At 48.2% G+C, this 23341-nt stretch overlaps 2 protein-coding genes and 1 long non-coding RNA gene across 3 annotated transcripts in view; 2 read left to right on the top strand and 1 right to left on the bottom strand.

The window, feature by feature from the left end:
* Positions 1-23341, top strand: part of C1QTNF5 (C1q and TNF related 5) — a 201947-nt gene that overhangs the window by 52216 nt on the left and 126390 nt on the right. The window lies entirely within an intron of this gene.
* On the top strand, positions 4402-14897 carry THY1 (Thy-1 cell surface antigen). Its single transcript, XM_083481243.1, has 4 exons — positions 4402-4528; positions 12423-12496; positions 13309-13647; positions 14756-14897. The coding sequence occupies exons 2-4, from the start codon at positions 12460-12462 to the stop codon at positions 14866-14868; spliced, it is 489 nt and encodes a 162-aa protein (XP_083337369.1). The 5' UTR covers positions 4402-4528; positions 12423-12459; the 3' UTR covers positions 14869-14897.
* Positions 16287-20640, bottom strand: LOC310696085. The gene is made up of 2 exons (XR_014520396.1): positions 17894-20640; positions 16287-17848 (listed from the first exon to the last, which is right to left on the bottom strand). It is a non-coding gene; the product is annotated as an uncharacterized lncRNA (long non-coding RNA).

Below are 23341 nucleotides of genomic sequence, written 5' to 3'. Positions count from 1 at the left end.
ATGAAGGAGGGAAGAAGAAAGCTGAAAGGGCAATGCACACACACACACACACACACACTTACTTTGCAGGATCATTTCAACAATGAAGGGAAAAACCTCCTACTTTTGGCATCCTTCAGAAGTGGAGCCAGATTCTGGTGGTGCAAAACGCAAGGCCAGCCGTGTGCATCATCAGTTCCTCCCCTCCTCCCTAGTGTGATCACTCTCCAGAAGGAAAGGGCTGTTTTTGCCAAACTTCTCATGCAGCAAGAAAGAAGGCCAGTGTCCTGGATGGAGAGAGAGATGAATCAGGGATGGGCAGGAATCTTTTTTCCAGGGAACTGAGGCCCCTTCTATCTTGAATTCCTAAAATTGCTGGAGGACCCAGAAAAGAAGAGTCCAAGGAGAAGAGAAGGGCTTGAATTCCTGTGGCTGCCAGAAGCATCTGTTTGCCACATGGTGACAGCCACCCACATCTCTCTCTCTTTATCTATCTCTCTCCCCCTCCAAATCTCTTTTTAAAATATATATACATTTTTATTAATTTTTTAACATATTATTTCCAACATTCATACAACATACTTCTCCTCCTATACAATGTTTTTGGACTTCCATCAACGCCTCTGGTGATTTTCCATTATTTATCACATATTATGCATTTCTTAATTTCATATTACATTTAATACCCTTAACTAATAATTCTCCTCATTGTCTTTTTTGCAATATTTCAGATAATTCACCTTACAAAACTTCTTGCAAACCTACTAGCGTAATCTGTCCATCACAATTATTTTTCAAATAGTCTGTAAATTTATTCCAATCTTCTGAGAATCTCTGGTCCCGCAAGTTTTGAATTCTTCCTGTTAATTTATCTAATTCTGCATCAATTTCATTCTCCATTCTTCTTTCGTCGGTAGTTTCCATTTTTGTGCCAGTAATATTCTTGCTGCCGTCATTGCATATAAAAACAACTTACAGTCCTTTCTGTTTATATCATCTCCTACAAGTAAAAGTGCTTCTGGTTTCTTAATAAATGTATACTTCAACATCTTTTTCATCTCATTATAAATCATTTCCCAGAAGTTTTTCAGTTTTTTACATTCCCACCACATGTGATAAAATATTCCTTCTTTTTCTTTAGATTCCCAACATTTGTTACTAACTTTATACATTTAAGCTAATTTCACAGGCATAATATACCTCCTATACATCATTTTCATCACATTTTCTTTTAAGGCATTGCATGCAGTAAATTTTAATCCATCTTTCCACAGTTTTTCCCAATCCTCTAACTGTACATTATACCCAAAGTCTTTGGCCCAATGTATCATAACCAACTTTACCTCCTCATCTTTCAAATGCCATTCAAGCAGCAGCTTATACATTTTAGACAAAATTTTAATTTATTACTCTCCCCCTCCAAATCTCATCACTCCATCCACCCACATCTTTCATACTTTTGAAGTTCACCATGTTAAGATTCTAGGAACATCAGAAGAGCCCTGCTGGATCAGGCCTATGTCCCATCAGTTCCACCTCCTGCTTCCTACAGTGGTGGACCATCAGATAATAATAATAATAATAATAATAATAATAATAATAATAATAATAATAATTTACTATTTATACCCCGCCCATCTGGCTGGGCTTCCCCAGCCACTCTGGGCGGCTTCCAAAAGAATATTAAAATACTATAATACATCAAACATTAAAAGCTTCCCAAAACAGGGCTGCCTTCAGATGTCTTCTAAAAGCCTGGTAGTTGTTGTTCTCTTTGACATCTGGTGGGAGGGTGTTCCACAGGGAAGGCGCCACTACCGAGAAGGCCCTCTGCCTGGTTCCCTGTAACTTGGCTTCTCGCAATGAGGGAACTGCCAGAAGGCCCTCGGTGCTGGACCTCAGTGTTCGGGTAGAACGATGGGGGTGGAGACGCTCCTTCAGATGGCTCCACTCTCTCTCTCCCAGCTCCCACTCTCTCTCTCTCCACTTCTGACTCCAGGCTAGCTGGCATTAAGAGACATACTGCCTGCAGCAGAGGAAAGAAAACAAAGCCCTTGTGGCCAGTAGCCATTGGTAGCCTCACCCCTCTGCACATGTGTCTATTCCTCTTTTAAAGCCATCCAAGTTAGTAGCCACCACTGCATCTTGTGGCAGTGAGTTCCATAGTTTAACTCTGCACCAGGGCCTTGCAGCACCAGGCAGAGGCCCGGGCCAGGTAGATAATGGTCCCCCCCTTTTTTTACCCTGGGGATAACTGAAGTCTTATAAATAAGTAAGTATATAAACAATTTTCACAAGAGTTATGCTGACAAATAATTTTATTTCAAGGCTTGAACCGTATCTGCATATAAAGACAAAATGGAAAATATAGATATACAATAGTGCTTTTTAAAAATACATAGGGAATAGCCTAGGACTTGCCGATCAGAAGGTCAGCGGTTCAAATCCCCGCGACGGGGTGAGCTCCTGTTGCTCGGTCCCAGCTCCTGCCAACCTAGCAGTTCGAAAGTATGTCAAAGTGCAAGTAGATAAATAGGTACTGCTCAGGCGGGATGGTAAATGGTGTTTCCGTGAGCTGCTCTGGTTCACCAGAAGCTTAGTCATGCTGGCCACATGACCCGGAAGCTGTACACCGGCTCCCTCAGCCAATAAAGTGAGATGAGCGCCGCAACCCCAGAGTCGGCCATGACTGGACCTAATGGTCAGGGGTCCCTTTACCTTTATGGCTGGGAGTCAGAGGTGGGTGCTGGGTCTCAAACAGCTGAAGATCTTCATGATGGCACACAGCAGTTCTTCGGGGTTCCCAGCAGAGGTCTGAGCCCCACCCCACCCCAAACTCCTTGGTGATGTCTCATATGAGGTGCTGCACATCCAGTTTGGTGCTCATCCACAGAAATGTGCCAATGCTATGGTTGCCAACTTTTCAAACGGCCCCCATGGCTGTGCCTTTCTCAGGAGTTTTGATTTTCAAACGTTAGCAGGGTTATCTGCACCCCTTCTGAGATCTGTGGACCACGTTTCTCTTGAAGGAACAGTGAGCAGAGCTGTTTGTGTCTTTTTTCCAGTTAGCAAGCCTGGCTGGGCTTGGTTGGCAGGTGCCGGCAATGTATGCTGACTCAGTCCTTAAGCTTTCCCAGAGACACACACAGAACTGGAAAGCACCATACGGTCTCCTTTTGAACGACTTCTGCAGATTTGCCGAAACAGCCAGGCTCATTGTGCTTAACTAACACACAGCTTCCAGGAAAAGACTTGCATCAGATGAGGAATTCAATAAGGTTTTATTGGAATTCTAAGGTTTTATTGTGTGCAGACAAGATTCCTTTTTTGGTCTTTGACATGATTTTCTTTGACAATAAGCTGTGGGAAACACTCTATAAAGGTTCACAAAACAAGACTAGGACACTGAGCAGCGTTGGGCTCTGCCTCCCCCCTCCCCCTTGCCAGATTTCCAATCCTCAGCTGATGAGTTGCAGTTACAAACCAAGTCTGGCTGGGCCAAAAACTGGTCACAGAGAAGCTTGTTGTTGTTTAGTCGTTATTTGTGTCCAACTCTTTGTGACCCCATGGACCAGAGCACGCCAGGCACTCCTGTCTTCCACTGCCTCCCGCAGTTTGGTCAAACTCATGCTGGTAGCTTCGAGAACACTGTCCAACCATCTCGTCCTCTGTCGTCCCCTTCTCCTTGTGCCCTCCATCTTTCCCAACATCAGGGTCTTTTCCAGGGAGTCTTCTCTTCTCATGAGGTGGCCAAAGTACTGGAGCCTCAGCTTCAGGATCTGTCCTTCCAGTGAGCACTCAGGGCTGATTTCCTTCAGAATGGATAGGTTTGATCTTCTTGCAGTCCATGGGACTCTCAAGTCTCCTCCAACACCATAATTCAAAAGCATCAATTCTTCGGCGATCAGCCTTCTTCATGGTCCAGCTCTCAGAGAAGCTACCTGAGCAGTAAAACTGGGGAGACAAGCCAAAGGCATCAGCTTGGGTTCTTGGGAGGCTCAAGGGTGATGGAGCAGGCCTTAGCCTAGCACAATGGCAGGGGCTGATGAGGAATGGGCACTGGCTGGGCCTGGTAAGAGCTGAGGAAGGCAGGATGGGGCACCAGGTTTGTGAGAGAAAGGCAAGAGATAAGGGTTGCCTCATAACCACCCATGGAATCTGTATTTGTGGAGATCAGCCTAACCAAATGTCTTCTGTGAAGCCCTCAAGTAGAACCTGCGCCCACCAACCAACCTGATCCCTCTCCCCAACTGCGAGTCCCTAAAACTGAGGCACACCTGAGAGACGCAGCCCAGCCACCACGGCTGTCACTTCCGCCTCTCCTTCCCGGCCGTGTACCACGTGGCGTGGAAGGGGGCTCCAGAAGCTGCTGAAGGCGCTCGCCCCACCCCTGCAGAGAAGTCCGCTTTGTACCGCAGGGGGTGGGGCTGCGTGGGCGGGGCGTGTCCCGAAGCCCCGCCCCTCCTCCCTGTCGCCTCGTGCAGCAGTCTCTCGCCTTGCCCCAGACTGCAGGAGCCAGAGACGCGCAGCATCCTCGCTCCGGACGCAGGTAACGGGGCTCGCTTTTCGCCAGGGGACCGTCGGAGGAGCCCATCTCCAGGGTGGGGCGGCTGCAGGAGGAGGGCAGGGAGGAAAGGGGCTTCGGCGGGAAGCGGAGACCGCTGTCTCCTGTTCATATTTTCTTGCCCCCACCCCCGGGAAATTTTGGAGACGTGAGGCCGCAGAACCGGAGGCGGAGGGTGGGGTGGGCGATGAAGAGAGGTGGAAGAAGATGGAGTAGGAAAGGTGGGGTGGAGGAAAGGAGCGGCTAACCGCCCGGGGGGAAATGAACACACGAATAAAAAAAGACTGCATTCCTTTGCGCAAAGGTACAAGCACAGCGCTTACTCGTGAGCAAACGTGCCCAAGATTGCTCTGTTAGGGAGAGACAGAGCCGAGGAAGAAAGAGATGAGCAGGAAGGAGGAAAGAGGCGAGTGGAGGAGCCACGGAGGTGGAGGAGAATAGATCTGGAATGCAGGCAAGGGCATGGAAAGAGGGATGGAGATCTCGCTTGAAGCGGGGAGCGATGCCCTGCAAGGGAGCAGGATTTCCAGAGGGACGTAGTCGACGGGTGGGACTCTTGCAGCAAAAACATCAAGGAGTCTCCTGTCACCTTAGAGACTAACCCTTTTATTGCGCTTTTGTGGGCCAGACTCCGCTTCCCCAGAGAAAAGGACGGCAAAGGGGGCAAGGTTGGGTCTCTTACGCTTTTGCTTCCTCTGCCTTAGTGACCCTCTCGGGTCCCCTCTGACGCAGCAGCAGCCCCGGAGGGCGACACCATTGGGCGCTGCCATCTTTCTCAGCACCCTAGAGCTTTTCTTGGTATTCTTAGGAGGGTCTCCCTGTGGGAGGGGGCTGCCACCCCGCCCTTCCTCTTGCAGATTTGCCCGTTCTTCCGCCTTACAGACCCCACCGCCACATGTAGAAAGTGTTGGGAGGGAGGGGGAGAAATTCGTCGCCTGCCCAGAAATGCGTGTGTGTGAAAGAGAGGCTGTATTGATGGAACGGATCCGGCATCCGATTTCCAAGACTGCCTAACGCAGGCATACTTGCTGTATCAGCGCCACATGGCTTCGGGGACGGGGGGGGGGGAATTGCTGCAGTATCGCCCACAGGGTAGAGAGCCGTTGCCCTCGAACCAGTAACCTGATCTCCTTGGGTGGAAGAGTCCAGCTGGGTGTCAGGAGCGCTGCGGTCACCGCGCCAAGGTCTAGGAATGTGGAAAACGCAGGTGCAGTCTGGGAAGGCTGGGTGCGGGACATGGCGGTGCCGCAGACCCTGTGCCAAGCGCTCTGCTGGCGAGGCTTTTTCTGCAGATGCCTGTTCTGCAAGGGCAGCACCTTAGCCAGCCCTGCAGCAGCAGTATGGTGGACTGCAATGCTGGTGCAGTCTAGACCGGTCCTTCGATTTCCTGTGGGGTAGGCGTTAAAGTGGGGGGCAAGGATGCATCAGCACAGGCTGTTGTTGTTGTTGTTGTTCAGGCTGCAGATCTGCAGGCTGGCTGCAACTGACAGCAGTTTGGTCTGTCTCTTTAGCTGGTGACCAGGGAGGAACCTTCTCCATGTCAGCGCAGCTCCTTTATAGGAACATATAGCGGTCTTTATAATGAGCCATAGGTCTATGTAGCTCAGTACTGCCCACACTAAATGGCAGCAACTCTCGGGGGTTTCAGGCAGGAAATCCTGGAGAGCTGCTGCCAGTTGGTGTGGAATATAAAGAGCTACATGGACCAATGATCTGGCTCAGTATCAGCCAGACCATTGGTCCGTCTAGTTTCGTATCGTCTGTTCTGCAGGCAGAAAACCACGCATAGCATTAGTGTTTTGGCTACAGTCACTTGCAGTGGGTTTTCAGGTGGGACATTTCCAGCCCTGCTTGGAGATGCCAGGAAACTTTTGCATGCAAAGGAAACGTTCTGCCACTCAGCTGTGCCACTTCCCCAACAAACCCAGGACATCGCAAGCTCGAGAGAAATGGCCTAAACTAATTGCAGGGCTATGAATTCTCCTACTGTCTGCCTTGAAAGACTTTATTTGTTCCGAGTGTTCACTGGGCTGGTTCTGCATAAACAGTGCACTCAGGCTATGCCCAGTGGTGCTATTCTTACAACATGGGCACAGCTAACCAATCATGCCGGTTCTGCCAAATTTTGTCCTCGCTCAGGGCGCCATATTACCAAAGTCTGCTCCATATGGAGCGTGCCTATTGATGGGGGGGGAGAGGGAAGGATGCAGCAAGACAAAGGCAGGCTTGATATCAAATTAAGGCATGACCATTAGGAAAAGGGGAGGAGTTGGGGTGTGCAGTAGATGGAAGCGGTTCATAACAACAGATGCCCGTCTGACAAGCCCATGTCTGCCTCCTCCAAATTCCTATTTCTCTTATTTAGTTATGCCACCATTCCTCCAAGGAACTCATGCTTCTCTGCTTCCCTGTTTTATCCGCACAACAACCCTATGAGGTAGGCTAGGCTGAGAGACGATGACGAGCCCAAGGTCACACACCCTGTAAGCTTCATGGCATGGTGGGAATTTGATCCCAGGTCCTAGTCGGGCAAACTAACCAGAAATACCACACTGGCTCTTAAATATTCCTTCTCATCTCTCTCTTCTCCACCCTTCCTCTCTTACATCCCCTTTCAGGGACCTTGGAAAGCTACCTGATATTGAGTCCCACGATTTGTCCATCCAGCTCTGTATTATCTACCCGGACTGGCAGCAGCTCTCCAGGCTTTCAGGCAGGGCTGCCTCCCAGCCGTACCTGGAGAAGCAGGGATAGACCTGGGACCTTCTGCATGCAGATTAGAGGCTCTGCTGCTCAACTATGAGCATAGCTCAGTGGTAGAGCATCTGCTTTGCATGCAGAAGGACTCAGGTTCAATCCCCGGCATCTCCTGTCTTTTAAACTCTGGAGAGCTGCTGCCAGTCAGTGTAAACAGTACTGAGCTAAATGGACCAATGGTCCGACTCAGTATAAGGCAGCATCCTATATCCCCCTCCTTCCATGAGCTTTAGTTTTACTAATTAGCAACCCGGTGGGCCTGCTTTGAAAGGGGGGGGGGAGGTAGATGGTGCTCTTGGAGCAAGTTAAAACCTTCTGCGTCCTTTTCTGATGCAAATCACACACACACCTTTTAATATCTGTATTTTTACTCCACAGAGCTAATAGCAGTGGTGGAGGGGTGGGGAGGAATTGGCAAAAGGTCACCCGAGGGAAAGGGTTCAATTAAACCCCCCTTCCCCACAGCAGACCTTCCTGGGTTTTCAGAACAGCCGCTCACATACACAGCCCAACTGCTAATTAATTTTTAAAGAATAATGGGTTGTGTCCTAATCCTTACTCTCCAGCATTAAATCTGCTTTGTGCCTGTGAGTCATCTTGTAATATATCTTCCCACCGCGGAAGTCAGCATGGGCAGCAGCTACTCAAAACAACAGAAGGGATAGTTTTGGGGTACGGGGGGGGGGCTCTGCAGCTACAGAGGGGGTGGGGGGTCCCTTGCAAGCTGATGGGCCACATCGGCTCAATTTCAATTTATTTATTTGTTTGCTGCATTTATATCCCTCCTTCATCTTCCAAGGAACTCAAGGTGATGTGGACTGGTTCTCCTCTCCCCTGTTTCATCCTCACAAGAACTCTGTAAGGTGGGTTAGGCTAAGAGAGGATAGCTGTCCCAAGGTCACCCAGTGGAGCGTCATGGCTAAGTGGGGATTCAAATGCAAAATCCTAAAAATACAGTGGTACCTCAGGTTAAGTACTTAATTTGTTGCAGAGGTCCATTCTTAACCTGAAGCACCACTTTAGCTAATGGGGCCTCCTGCTGCCGCCGCACCGCCAGAGCACGATTTCTGTTCTCATCCTGAAGCAAGGTTCTTAACCCAAGGTACTTTTTCTGGGTTAGCGGAGTCTGTAACCTGAAACATCTGTAACCCAAGGTACCACTGTATGAAGTTAGCCCCTTGAGAAGGCTCTGGGTTGTGGAAGTGGCCGCTGTCACCCTCTGGATGTTACTGGTCTCCATCAGTCACAGAGGGCATGGCCAGTGATTAGTTCGGGAACAGAGGTGGGGAACCTCAGGCCTGGCATAAGGCACCTTCCTGTGTTCTTGTTATGCAAAATGGCTTTAGCTCAGTGGGAGAGCGTCTGCTTTGCATGCTGAAGGTCCCAGGTTCAGTCCCTCACCCTGGCTTCTCCTGGTAGGGCTGGGAGAGGCCCCTGCCTGAAACCCCCATAATTGCAGACAATACTGAAATAAATGGACCAGTGCTCTGACTCGGTGGGAGGTAACCTTTACTGCTTAGTAAAGGGTAAAGGGACTCCTGACCATTAGGTCCAGTCATGACCGACTCTGGGGTTGCGGCGCTCATCTCACTTTATTGGCCGAGGGAGCCGGCGTACAGCTTCCGGGTCATGTGGCCAGCATGACTAAGCCGCTTTTGGTGAACCAGAGCAGCGCACGGAAACGGCGTTTACCTTCCCACCAGAGCGGTACCTATTTATCTACTTGCAGTTTGACTGCTAGGTTGGCAGGAGCAGGGACTGAGCAACGGGAGCTCACCACGTCACGGGGATTTGAACCGCCGATCTTCTGATCGGCAAGTCCTAGGCTCTGTAGTTTAACCCACAGTGCCACCTGCGTCCCTTCTTACTGCTTAGTACTCTGGGTAAAAAAAAGAAAGAAAGACAATCAGAGTGGGAGACATCAGCACAGACCTTTTACAGAGAAAATTACCCCCGTTGCACTGCACATCCTCTCCTTGATCAGTTGGCAATGCATTCTGCCACTAGGGGTCCCCAGACTTTTGAGGGTTTCAAGGGAGGCATGTTTTGGCAGCATGAGAAACTGCCATGGGCACTGTTGCCATGTGGGCTTGACAAATCACGAAGACAAAAAAATATGGGTCACCTGGATGGAGGCACACGGAAAACAAAGCAAAAAGGCAAAACACGTGTTCACACCCTGTCTCCCCCCGCTCTCCGGAAATGCACAATGCGCTCTCTAAAAAACAATAAAACATTAAAAGCCAGGCAAGCCACACAAACACACACACTCCAGCCTGCCTGAAACAGCAAAACCCATATGCCAAAATCAAAACCCTGAAACAGGCAACACCCAAAGGACCTTGTCTTGTAAATCTGCCCCTCCCAAAGCAAAACTTCATACAGGTTTGAACGAGGAAACAAGTGAAATAAAAGTGTAGAAAGCTGCCTCCTTATCAGGTCCTTCTAGCCTAGCATTGTCTGCACTGACTGGCAGCTCTTCAGGATCTCCAACAGAGAAAGGCCTTCTGCACCACTAGCTACTCAATTCTCTTAACTAGAGTTGTGGCCTTTCAAGCCTGAGGCCTTGGTACAAGGCATGTGTGCAGTGAGTCAGGACCTCCTTCCCTCCGCTGGCAGCAGAGACCAGGAAGAAAGGTGTAGAAGGAGGCAAAAGACCCAAAACCCTTTGATTGCCACAGCAAAAGGGCATAGGCTTGAAATAACTGCATAGCTTTCTGCTTCTTTGCGCTGCCTCTATTTCCCTCCCGCTGCTGTTGTTTTCCCCTGTGTCTTATTGTAAGCCCCTTGAGTTCAGGGACCTGTCAGACCTGTGCCTTCTAAAGCAACCGAGCTGTAAAGCTCAGGGAGGTTTATTCAGGCACCTGCTTTCAGTGCTGCAGGGAGGGGACAGCATGAAGCAGAGAGCCCTTGTGCATGTGCAGAGTGCCGCTCCTTGCTCACTCCAGTCCTGATGTATCTGGGATTATGAGGAACTGTCTTTCAGACTGTGCAACTTTCTAAGAAAGGCTGGTGTCTCCAGAGAGTCTTTCTGAAGACAAAGTTGGGCAGGGGCGGGGTGTTTTGGAGGCCCAGACTGACTCCAGCTACAAAAGCTGAGGCTTTTGTTTTTGATCTCAATCTTTTGGTATCTTGATTTTTAGATCTTACGATTTGTGTGGAAATCTGGTTGTGTACTTTTGAATGTGTTTTGTTTATTGTTTATGAGTACTTTTATTACATTTGTAATTTTGTAAACCACTTTGTGAGCCACCTTGAGCATAGTTTTAACTATGGAAAAACAGCATACAAATAAGATGATGATGATGTTGATGATGATGAAGAAGAAGAAAGCGAACTGGGGTGGGGAGAGAACCAAGCTTTTTTGCCATCTTCCTGAAACGAGAAGAATAGGCAGGGGCTAGGAGCCAAGTGACAATAGGTTTTTCAAAGCCAGATGAAAGACTGGAGTTGAAATCGTTCTCCTTGCCAAAGGAGCAAGCCAACTGCTAGCAGCTGTGAAACCCTTGATGGATCTGTCAATACTGATGCAATGAAAAATACTGAGGCAATGAAATCTAAGTTTTATGTTTGTACAGCAGGCTGCAGACCCCTCTCTAACCTGCATCCAGGCAAGCAAGAGGCGTGCTCAGAGTTCAAGGACAAATTCCAGCCAGGCAAAAGCATTCACAGATTATGTGGAACAGGGCCGGCAAGAGGTGTGGCCTGGAGAGGGGAGTGGTTAGTGAAGAGATGGAGGTTGAATCATAGAATCAAAGAATTGTAGAGTTGGAAGGGACCCTGGAGGCTCATCTAGTCTAACCCTCTGAAGTGCAGGAATCTTTTGCCCAGCATGGGGCTCAAACCCTTGACTCTGATATTAAGAGACTCATGCTCTAGCAACTGACCCACTCTGAAGAGAACCCCAAGGCCTGATAGACATCCTGGAGGGCCTCATTCAGCTCCTAGGACTGAGGTTCCACTCCCCTCCTCTGTGCCGTCCTTCTGCCATGCCAGAAGGGGCAATAATATCCCACTGAGAGACGCTTTTGATGGCTGCCCCACGACTAGAGGCTTCCTACTTCTGGACGCTCTCCGAAGGCCAAGTAACCTCTAGGAACGTTGGGTCTGGGCTGGCAGAGAGAGAACGTATTTCTGAGTCAGTGTCCTTCCCTCTGTGGGCCAGAGGCAAGTGTGGAGCAGCCCAGTCTGGGGTTTTCTTGGTTCCAAACTGTGTTGTGTTGGAGACTTGGGAGGAAAGGTGGAAAAGACCTGAGGAGGGTGCAGGATTTTCACAAAGCCAACCGCATGGCACCAAAGGCTGCTGGGAGGCAGAACGTGCACAGCAGCGATTCCCTATAGCAGGAGCAGGAAACCGTTTTGACCTCTGAGGCCACATAACATGGGTGGGCAGGGCCAGCGGCAAAAGCAGATGGGGCAATGAATGCAAATGTTACTCGGTGAACACAGCAGGGCTTGCTTCTGAGCAGATATGCCTGAGATGGCACTGCTTTGCTCATGTGGTTTATTACTTAGGGATGGTGAGAGAGATTGTGCTGCTTTCTAAGGCATCGTGCTGTCGGCTAGAGCCTAGCTGAAGAGGTTGATGTGGGTGGGGACATAGAAAAGCAGGCTGGAGATTTCTGCTAAAATAATTTATAAGTTCCTTGTTCCCATGTACCCCAGAAGTGTCTGGAAGAGGCTATCTATCTATCTATCTATCTATCTATCTATCTATCTATCTATCTATCCAAAAGCACCTCTTTTGCCAAAAAGGCACACTCTCTCCATCTGCCTGTCTCACTCTCTGCTTCCTCACCCGTCTCTTTGGCGTCTTTCCCCACTGCAGGAGTCTTAGGATGACTCATCCCCAACTTAGCTCACCCAGCGCTGAGTCATGGTTTCCGCTGCAGGGGGAGAAGGGCCAGGTGGAGGGGAATCAAGGGCCTGAGGCGGGAAGCAAGGGGTGTGGGGCGTGTGTTGTCTAGGGAACTGCAGGCCCTCTCCGCCAAATCTAGCTCCTGCTTTCTAATAAGCTTCAGACCATGAGACCAGCTGTGTTCAGCCAGAATAATTTTTGACAATTCCCCTTTTGCCCTCCTGGTCCCATCTCTATATGATTGGGTGCCTTTTCTACTCCTAGATTCCTCCCACGCTCCACACCGTAGACCAAAAGGAAGATGAAGTCCACCATTGGTATTGCAGTCCTTGTGACAGGTAAAACTCATTCCTTGTACTGATGTCAAGGGTGCCACTTCCTTACATGAAAAGTATTTTTTTGAAAAAAATGCCTTGGTTCTCAAACACCTTGGTACTCAAACAACTTGGAACCCAAACACTGCAAACCCGGAAGTAAGTGTTTGCGAACTTTTTTCAGAAGCTGAACATGCTCCATTTTGAGTGTTACGCTTCCATTTTGAGCGTCACGCTTCTGTTTCGAGTTTCACACTGAGGTCTGCCTATTTTCGCAGTTTATTTTGCGTTTTTGCAGCTCTTTTTTGTTTTGTTTTTGTGACTGTGTGCAACCCAGTTCAGCTACTGATCAATCGATTGATTGTGTGACTGCAGTACATTGTTTATTGCTTTCATTTTATGGATCAGTGGTCTCGTTAGATAGTAAAATTCATGTTAAATTGCTGCTTTAGGGATTGTTTTTAAAAGTCTGGAACGGATTAATCCGTTTTGCATTACTTCCTATGGGAAAGAGCGCCTTGGTTTTGGAACGCTTTGATTTTGGAACAGACCTCTGGAACGGATTAAGTTTGAGAACCAAGGTACCACTGTAAATGAATCAAAACAATAGAAAACAGCCCGCCCCCCCCCAAAGGAGGTGGTGTCCTTGCAGTGACCCAGAAAGAGAGATCCGAAAGGGATTCTCCCCTTTGATGAGTTAATTAACCTAACTTGATGGATTAAAAATGCTCTTGTATTAATTTCACCTCCCAGCTGATGAGGCTGCAGGGATTGCAGCTCAGCTCTGCAGATCATTGTTTCTCCCTGTGTTGGTGAAAACCTCTTGCCTTCCTCAGTGCTCCACGTTGCCCGCTGCCAGAGGATTAGAAGCCTGACCGCTTGCATGAGCGACCAAAGCCTGCGCTTGGACTGTGCGTACGAAAAGAAGACTTCAAATGCCCTGAGCTACGACTTCCGCCTGAACAGGGATACCGGTGTGGGGGTTGTTGTTGCCAGCAACCAGAACGTCCCCAACGCCATGTACAAGAACCGGGCCAACGTCACTGTGTCCAACAACCTGGTGTGCCTTCACCTCGCGGGCTTCACCACCGCCGATGAGGGGACCTATGTGTGCAGGCTGAAGATCACCAACGACTATGAGGATAACCAGATGAAGAACATCTCCGTTTTCAAAGGTGAGGAGGCCTGGATGCGAGGCAGGAAAAGAACCCAGAGGAGCTGGTCTTGGTCCTGAAATGGGGTGGATGGGTGGGAGAGAAATTCAATCTCGTTTCCATCTTAACAAGAAACTTCCCAATTCAGACCAGAACACAGCTAACCTTCAAAATTCACACTTCTCCACATTTTGCAGTGCCGTTCTTTAGCCGAATAATGTGCACAGAAATGGAAATCCTGGGGATAACATGCAAAAAAGGCACCTATTTTAGTGAAAACGAGACCAAAATTATTGTATTGTGGGAAGTTGCTGGCGAAAATGTGTATATTTGTCAAAATGGTGTAGCAGGAGAAATTCACACTAAACTGCTGTCAAACTTTGATGAACTTTTCTTTTTTTAAGCGCAAATTGCTGCAGAATTGTGGAGAACTGATATTAAGGCTGGATAAGAATGAGAAATTTGCAGAACCAAAAATGGATGGGTCTGTGGTGGTGAAGTGTGAATGCAGGCAAAGATGTTTATTGGGTTAGATTTAAGACAGGAGGCAAAGTAGCCCACCCAAATTCACAGGGGGTGGAAGGGAGGGTAGAAATCAGGTAGGCACATTTTTGGTGATTTATTTTGGGTTCGTGACTTTATTTTATTATCATCCTTATTAAGAATGGCACGATGAGTTAAAGTAAATAGAAAAAAATAAAAAGGATACATAAAAAAACATTTTAAAGGGCAAAGGAAAACAACAGCAAGAATATGGCAAGGAAATATATTTATGGTTACAGAACTATATAATATGTATGTAAATGGATAAACTTATGGTTTCCCTCAAGTCTGCCTTGACTCATGGGTCACTATGGTTTTGATAAATACTTTCCAAATATTATTAGATTTGTCCATACATCGTCTTCGATCCGTTTGTGGGTTGCAAGAGTTGTCATATCTATCTATGACTTTATTGAATGATTCTGATAGACTGATTGCCATTCCCAAGGTGATTTCCCTTAAAAAAAATGCTTAAACAAGTAGACGGCATAAAAGAGAAGGTCGGGATCCCCAGGCCCTGTGTTTTCATCTGGAAAACTAATGCAGCCCTTTCCCCACGTCTGAATGCGCCCTTTGTTTCTTACAGACCGGCTGGAGAAATGTGCAGGAATCAGTCTCTTGATCCAAAACACCTCCTGGCTGCTGCTGCTGCTGCTCTCGTTGCCTCTCCTGCAAGCTGTGGATTTTGTGTCCCTGTAAAGAAGGAGAAGCGAGCAAAATGGGGAGAGGGAGGGAGGGAGGGAGGGAGGGAGGGAGGATGGGGAGAGCCGGCTCGGAGCGGACTTAAACCCAACAGAGCATCGTGGCCCTTTCCTTTTTTTCATTGTTGTTCTTGTTCCAGAAAGAGGCAGCCGATAAGGAGGACGGTTTGACGCCAAACCCCGATTGTATCTCTTAATATTATCTCTCTATATCTCTATATAGCCGCATAGCTGATGAAAGTGACTGATTTGCGCTAAAAGCCAGTATCATGCCGCTACATTCAAGCAATGGGTCACCAGTGGGGACGGACAGGAAAAGGAGGGGGGGAATCCTCAGCACCCCATCCGGAAATCAAGCATGGCAGAATTTATGTGCCACTGCCCTTTCTTTTTGTTTTGTCCCACCCCATGCCAACTTTGACTATTTCGGTTCCTCTCTTTTTTTGCCCAACTCCCCCAAATGTGCCCCGCGTTTTGAGGGCGCTGCTGGTTTTCCGCAGCTTTGTCTTAGAGACTCGAGGGAAGAAGGCAATGCCAGCGAGCTTCAGCATGCTTTTTAAATTTTAAACCAAAGAGGTGTGCAGCAAAACATAGAGGGGGCAGGCAGGAGGGTTCAGCCCCATGTGGGCATAGAGCAGGGGTAGCCAACGGGATCTTAGACTCCAACTCCCATCAGCGCCCAGCCTGCGTGGCTGTTGACCAGGCATCAAGGGAGTTGTGAGGGAGACAGCATGCATCGAGAGACTGCATATTTCTTGCAAACCACTTATAGGTTTAAGTACAATCAGTGTATGCATTTCGTTAAATGAAATAAATTAACTTTTGGAGGACAGCCACACTGCCTACACGCAGAGTGCCCTTTCCCCTCTGAAGTCCACAGCGGTCCTTATTGCAGCGTGGCCTCCTTATCTGCTGGGAATCCTCTGTGAGAGAATGGGAAATCTCTTGCACCCAGGGTTAAGTTGCAAAAGGAATAGCAGAAGCTTTCAAATTCACTACCGGGGGTGGGCGCTGGCTGCTGAACGAAGGAGTCATAGCTTTAGTGGCATGGAAGTCATGTGTTTGCATGCAAAAGGCTCCAGATTCAATCCCTGCCAACCTGTCACTGTTTGCCAGGGAGCAGCAGTGAGGGAGAGAGTTGTATGCTGTGACTTTCATTTGTTTGTTTTCATGCACGGCTTGTGGGCTTCCCAGTGTGGGCAAGTGAAGAGTTGGATGCTGAGCTCAGGTGCAACTGACCCAGCAGGGCTCTTCTTACATTTCGGAGAGCCTGGAGTGCAGCAGTGGGTAGGTGAGCTTCAGATTTGCCCATCATTTGCTCTGCATAACAAGATCCTCGAATTGGCTGGGTTCCGTGAAGGAGAATTAAAATCAATCCTAGCCCAAGCAACTGTTATGCTAACCCTTGTTTGTTTGTTTTTCAAGGAAGATTTTAAAATTATTATTGTTGCATGGCACCCCAGTCTCCAAGTGATGTGAGATTCCAGCGGCTCCAGCTGCTTACCCAGGGTTTGTGGAAATGAGGCATGGCAGAGACTGTGTTGTCTTTAATATATATGGTTTATTTACACATATATACAACCTGAGCCTATGAAGGAGGAGGTCACAGGATCAGCACCTCAAAGGGGTCTTGTTTCTCCCATAGTCTCAGCTTTGGATTCAGACATCAAATATTGCTTTCTAACATTGCTCTCCCTCTCTTCCTTCAGCTTGCTGCTTTCCTTCTAGGACACATCTCTCCTCACCTCTCAACCCTAAACTCTGGCTTTATCTGTTGAGGGAGGGGGACCCACCCATTCGCAATCTAGCAGAAGCCCTTAGGTCTTTTGTTCTCTTAATGGCCCATCACCCAGAAGGCTAGCCTGACTTTATTAGCTTTTGATCACTTGCTGAAACCAGAGATTAGACACTTCTAGCATTCCGTTTAACGTCCCAAGCCTTGGTTAAACACTTACTGGATCCAGGGATTAGAGTGGTCTGGCATCCACAAACTCATAACACTACCCCCCCCAAAAAAAAAAAATCAGACACCTGTCCACACATTTTCAACAAACAGCAAAATATCTCTTCCCTGTAGAAAATTCACAGACAAGTAAGCCAAGGCATTAGAACACACATCGCTAAAAACTGATGATAATAATACACAATGACACTTTTAACCCAACCCAGTACTGAGTACAGTAACAGCTTATTCCTTTCAAACAAGTCAGGCCTTCTCCTTTCTCCTTAGCACACACTCCGAGTCAGTTCTGCGTTCCACGCTTGGCATGTCCAAGATAGTGAGTTTTGACATGTTTAAGCCAGGATACAGCTCTCAGCACCCTTGTTCATTCTTTCCCTTGTGCTCTCGCTTCACAAGGCAGCTTTCAAACATACAGTTAGCTGAACAGTTCCTACAAATCATTCAACAGCCCCAAACATGCAAAAAACACAAATCAACAGCATTCAGAAAATAAATAAAACTTACTAAAACTTCCAGGATGGTCCCCGGCAGCAATTTGTCTGTCTTGGGATTTCACAGAGTTCTCAGTTCCAAGTAGATCAACAGTTACTTTGGGGCTCTAATCACACATTCAGGGTTTGTTTTTCAAATTTCTCTTTCCCCTCCCCTCTGGTTGTGGATCGGAGGCTCCAAACTCCAGTCCCCAAACAGTCTCTGCAGCGGCATGCAGGGCTTCAAGAAACAATAATAATAATTTATTATTTGTACCGTGCCCATCTGGCTGGGTTTCCCAGGAACACATCTGCTTCTGCACTGGCACACTGATGGTCCCCTTCATCTTTTTTCCTCTTGCTAACCCTGGGCCAGTCCACTTCATCCCCTGCCCCCAAACTGCAAATCAAAGTCTTTACCTGGGGATACCTTCATTAGGATCAGACCCCCTAAGTTGGTGGCCAGAAATTGCCCTCTGTTTCCTCCCAACAGCCAGGCATCCCCCTCTCTGCTTACTCCCAACATCTCCTGAATGCTTCATGGGCTGAAACAAAGGGAGGCAATCCTCCCAGTGGCTCTTTCCTCCAACACCCATGGGATCCTGGGTGAGTGTGGGTGCTGGGCTGCACCCAGTACAGTCATACCTCTTGTTACGTTCGGTTCAGGTTACATCTTTTCAGGTTGCAACCCTGAAGTACCGGAAAGGGTTACTTCCAGGTTTCGCTGCTTGCGCATGTGCAGATGCGCAAAATGACATCACGCGCATGCGCAGAAGCGGCAAATCGCCACACATGCATGCACAAACACGGGTAGCGTTCCTCTCAGGTTGCGAACGGGGGTCCGGAACAGATCCCGTTCTCAACCAGAGGTACCACTGTATAGTGATGGGTCCCGACTGTGCAAGTCCACAAGCGGCAAAATCATTGTGGGCGGTTATCGCATCCATTTCCTCAGACGCCAGCTGCTCTTCTTGCATGCTCTCTCACACCTCTCTCACACCTCCAATTTCTCCTGCTGCATCTCTTCTCTTTTTGGCACCTCGGCAGGCCACTTATGCCTCTAGCTTTTCCGGTGTCTTTTCCACCACTGAGAAAAACACCGCTGCTCTACTTGCGCACGAATATTCACACCTCTCTTTTTCTGGCTCCTCCGCAAGTGCCGATTCCCCTTGCTCACGCACGCGCACCTTGTGTCTCTCCCCTTGCACCGCTGGCACACATGGAGTGAAGAGATCTCTAGGCAGCAGCTCTTCACTTCCATCCTGCAGTGTGTCCTCTGCTGAGGCACCTGTCTCCTGCACTCTCCTTTTTCCACAGCAGGCTCCGAGGGAGTGGAGAAATCAGTCAGCAGCAGCTGCTCAGCTCCAGCCAGCTGGAGGTGTTGTCTTTCCCCTTGCCTTCAGCTACTAACTTTGTGGTCCAAGCCCCTCAGCTGCCCATCCACACAGTGGGTCTGTTTGGCCACCCTTCCATCTAGGCGTCTTGTAGCTGAGCTCCTGTGTCACTTCCAAACCCCTGTAGCATCTCATGAGGCAGGGCTCTCACCTCGCACCTAGTCATGCTTTCATCTCCACGGGGAATTCGGGGCCACTCTGCCAGCAGCTGACCCATTTTATCCAACCGCCTGCTTTGTTGCTGCTTCACTCTCTTAAGCCACTCAAGGAGAGTTGCTGTTGTTCCCTCCGATTCAGGCACACATCTCTCATAGGTCCTCCTCCAGGAAACCCGAATCCCAACTTCTGACACCAGTGTTGCACACCAATCCAATCTCTGAGCAATTCAAGATTCCGGGGTTCCAGGAGCTTACCCAGGGTTTGTGTTTCCTTTAGGAAATGAGGCCTGGCAGAGACTGTGTTGCCTTTAATATATATATGGTTTATTTATCTATGATATATTGTTTATTTATTAAACTACGATGGAGGGGTTCACAGCATCAGCACCCCAAAAGGGTCTTGTTTCTTCCATACCTACAGCCTTGGATTCAAACAGACATCAAACATGGCTTTCTAATGTTGCTCTCTCTCTCTCTCTCTCTCTCTCTCTCTCTCTCTCTCTCTCTCTCTCTCTCTCCAGCTTGCTGCTTTGCTTCTAGGGCACATTCCTTCTCACCTCTCTACTCTAAACTCTGGCTTTATCCATTGAAAAAGGCCCCCCACCCATTTTTCATCGAGGACAAGCCCTTTGGTCCTTTGTTTTCTTAATGGCCCATCACCCAGCAGCCTAACTTATCTCAATTATCTTTTAACACTTGCTGAATCCAGGGATTAGAAGTGTCTAGTACTCAGTTTAATACTCCAAGCCTTGATTAAATTCTAACACTTACTGGATCCAGGGAATAGAGAGGTTCTGGCACCCATAACTCATAACATTATCAAGTATCAGGGCAAAGCTTTCCGGTTAACCCAGCCCAAGGTGACCAGTTTTTAGTCTGTCAGCAGAACAGATCTTGGTCTTTTCTCTGAAGAAAAACCTAGTGTGTCAAAGAAACCCCCTTGTACAATTGGCCCACCTTGCCTAGTATTATGGGCACTGACTGGCAGCAGCTCTCAGGGGTTCCAGGCAACAGTTCCAGGAGGCAACAAGGATTGAACCTGGGACCTTTCCATGCACAGCAAGATGTTCTTCCACTAAGCCATAGCCCTCCATCTTTCAGCTGGGAAGCATAGCTGAGCAGCTTGCTTAGATGGGATAGCTCAGTCGGTAGAGCACGAGGCTCTTAATCTGAGGGTTGTGGGTTTGAGCCCCATGCTGGGCAAATGATTCCTGCATTGCTGAGGCTTGGACCTTGTGGTCCCTTCCAACCCTTCTTTGATTCTATGGTCTTCCCCCAGCCCTCAGGTGGAGGAAGGAAAGGGAGCACAGTTTTACCAGGGGCCAGGAGAAATGGCCCCTGGGCAACCAGGCTGGAAAGAACCATTAAGTGTGGTTGTCTACCCCAACTCCCCAGTTTGCAGCTGCAGATGTCTAACATAGGGGTATGAAGGCAGTAACGGGGTGGGTGAGTGTGCTAAATCAGCTGCAGAGTCTCCCTGCTCCCCTCTGCTCTGGAAGTTGCCACCTTCTTGTCATGTAGTGCTGTGACCAAATCCATGCATCTCCAAACCTAAATCTTCACCACCAGCAACAACCCCTAGCCAATCTGCACCCTGGTGGTCTCTTGGAACCTTGAACAGCCTTTGTAGGCGGAGCCAACCAGGGCCGCGCCCTCCCAGTCCAGATAGGAAAGGGCAAGACTGAGAGATGAGCCCATGATCTGGCTGGGTATAAAACAGCCGTACTGTAGATATTCCTCTGGTTGCACAATTCTTTGGGTGCCAAGAAGATGACTGCAGTCCTGCAGGGCAGTGGCGTAGCGTGGGTTGTCAGCACCCGGGGCAAGGCAAGTAATTTGCGCCCCCTAACCCGTGGAATAGCGCCCCCTAACCCTAACCCCCAGATGTTGCGGCCGGTGCGGCCGGGCCCCCCCCCCCTGCACCCCCCACGCTACGCCACTGCTGCAGGGCTTTACCAATGCTAGTCCTGCTTGGAGTAGACCCACTGAAGTTTAATGGGCATGCCCAAGTTGGTTTCATTCATTTCAATGGGTTTACTCTTAATAGAAGTGGAAGTGACCCTTAATCTGAGTGTCCTCATTGACCACAGAGTCTTACCACTGAGTAAGCAAGCAAAGTGTTCAGCTGTAAAGAGTGTGAAATGTTTTCCTTGGCCGCCAGTTGCCCACCTGCGGCTAGAAAGTCCTAGAGTTGGCTCAGTCCTAACTGGAGAGGCCGTCTTGGATTCTCAGCGCTACTGGAATTAAGGGCCAAAAGTAGGTGTTTGATGGGGGAACCGTGTGGACTTATTCAGTCAGAGCTAGCTGGCAGTGGGGAGGGGGGAATACCTTGGATTGCAACAGGCTAGGGAGAAATTATCTTGGAGTCATAGAGCATAAGGAGAGGACCTCTTGATCCTTAGCTCCATGAAAATCACCATGGGAATTAAATCGGCAAGGTTTTCCTCTCTGTTGCTTAGGTCTAAATTGCCTCAAAGCTGCATTCAGAATCCTCCCAACCTGCATTGATAAATAAGCTTAAAACAGTTCCATTTCCCAGTTCTCAAAGATTTGGACAGATTGATGCAAAGACCACCTCCAAACGTTAAATGGCGTGAGATTACAGGCTGTGTTGCCCAGAAACAGGGCTTGTTTGACAAATGGTATCGTTACCTGACTCTCAAAAGGTCCAGTTTTTACATTCTCTTGCTGCATTGCAGCTGAGCAAAACAGGCCCTCCTAATTTCTGTCGTTCCAGCAAAATCTGCTTAATATAAAGTGCTTTTCATTATGCCTTCAAAGCAATTCTAGTCTGGATTCCTGGAGCACGTTTGGAGCAAGCCACCTTCCCTGGTCACTTCTTGGCAGCAGAAGGTTGCTTCCAGGAGATATTAGAGGAAAAGCAAATGTACCCATCCGACTATGCCAATTGCACATGAGAGAAAATAGATTATTTTACCAGTACTGGTAGAAAACTGTGGACTAGTACCTTGGGTAGACTTTGCAAGGTGCTATATCCTGTGGGTTCTCTCACAGCAGTAACACTCTTTGCTTTAGCCGTATCAGCAACTATTTCTTTCTAAGCTGCTTTCTGAGTAGCATGAAGGAAAGCAAAAGTTTTCTTTGAACTGCAAATGGCCAAAGTCAATTTGCTTTACTAGCCTACTAGAAAACTGCGGACTAGAACCTTTGGCTGACTTTGCAAAACACTGTGCACCTGCAATTTTCTCAATTTTCTCCCACCACCACCTCATTCACCAACTCATAGTGGCACTATTTTTAAAAAAAAACAAACCATAAATTTCCAGTATTTATGTGCCCAGAACTGAGGGTGCAAAATATAAGCTGCTCATGTGCTGTATTTTTGTTATGCCATTTGAAATGGGCAAGTGGATATCTGCACGTCACATGCACGTTTTGTGGGATTTCGAGTAAAATGTGTGCTTTTTAAAAAGGGGGGAGGACGGACCCCCCCTTTTTTAACCAGGCTTTGTAAACACAGAGAGTGAGTGGGATTGCAACTGAAAACAGAGCGATGCGCTTACAGCTGTTGCAATTCTTTGCTGGATAAGAAAGTGAGAAAGGGCGATAGAGAACTTGCATCTAGATACTGTAGATCCATTGTGAAAGAGCTACAGGCTGCCTGGACTGAATGTTGTTTGAGGCCTGAAACAAACAGGAAGCTGAGGTTTATTGGTGAGATGTTTGGTGAGGTGGATCTCCACAAATACAGATTCCATGGGTGGTTATGAGCTGGCCCCTTTCCTTGCTTCTGTCCTGCCCTCAGCAACCTGGTGCCCTATCCTGCCTCGCTCAGCACTTACCAGACCCAGCCAGTGCCCAGCCTCTCATCAGCCCCTGCCATTGTGCTCGGCTAAGGCTTGCTCCTTGACCCTTCCAAGCTGACGCCTTTGGCTTGTCTCCCCCGATTTTACTGCTCAGGTAGCTTCTCCGTAACCATCTTTTGCCCAGCCAGACTTGATTTTTAACTGCAATTCATCATCTGAAGATTGGAAATCTGGCGAGGGGAGGGGGGAGGAAGAACCCAACACTGCTCATTGTCCTAGTCTTGTTTTGTGAACATTTGTAGCGTGTTTTCCACAGCTTATTGTCAAAGAAAATTATGTCAAAGGAAAAAAAATCTGTCTGCACACAATAAATCCTTAGATTGTTGAATTCCTCATCTGATGCGAGTCGTTTCTTGCTCTGGGGCCAACAGACCTTGTCATTGCCTGGGTGTCTTCATCAGATACAAGTTACTTGTCTGCATGGGACATAATATCTCCTAGCTATCTGCCAACCTCTGTTGCAAGTAGGATTGACCTAAGGGACCCCACAATAGCAGTAATAATAATAATTTATTATTTATACCCCGCCCATCTGGCTGGGTTTCCCCAGCCACTCTGGGCGGCTTCCAACAGAACACTAAAATACAATAACCTATTAAACATTAAAAGCTTCCCTAAACAGGGCTGCCTTCAGATGCTTCTAAAAGTTTGGTAGTTAT

The sequence above is a fragment of the Podarcis liolepis genome (genome assembly GCF_965112155.1).
Source record: "Podarcis liolepis genome assembly, chromosome: 16".
Classification (NCBI taxonomy): domain Eukaryota; kingdom Metazoa; phylum Chordata; class Lepidosauria; order Squamata; family Lacertidae; genus Podarcis; species Podarcis liolepis.
Note: the sequence above shows the minus strand (reverse complement) of the source record. Positions and strands in the feature narration are given on the sequence as shown.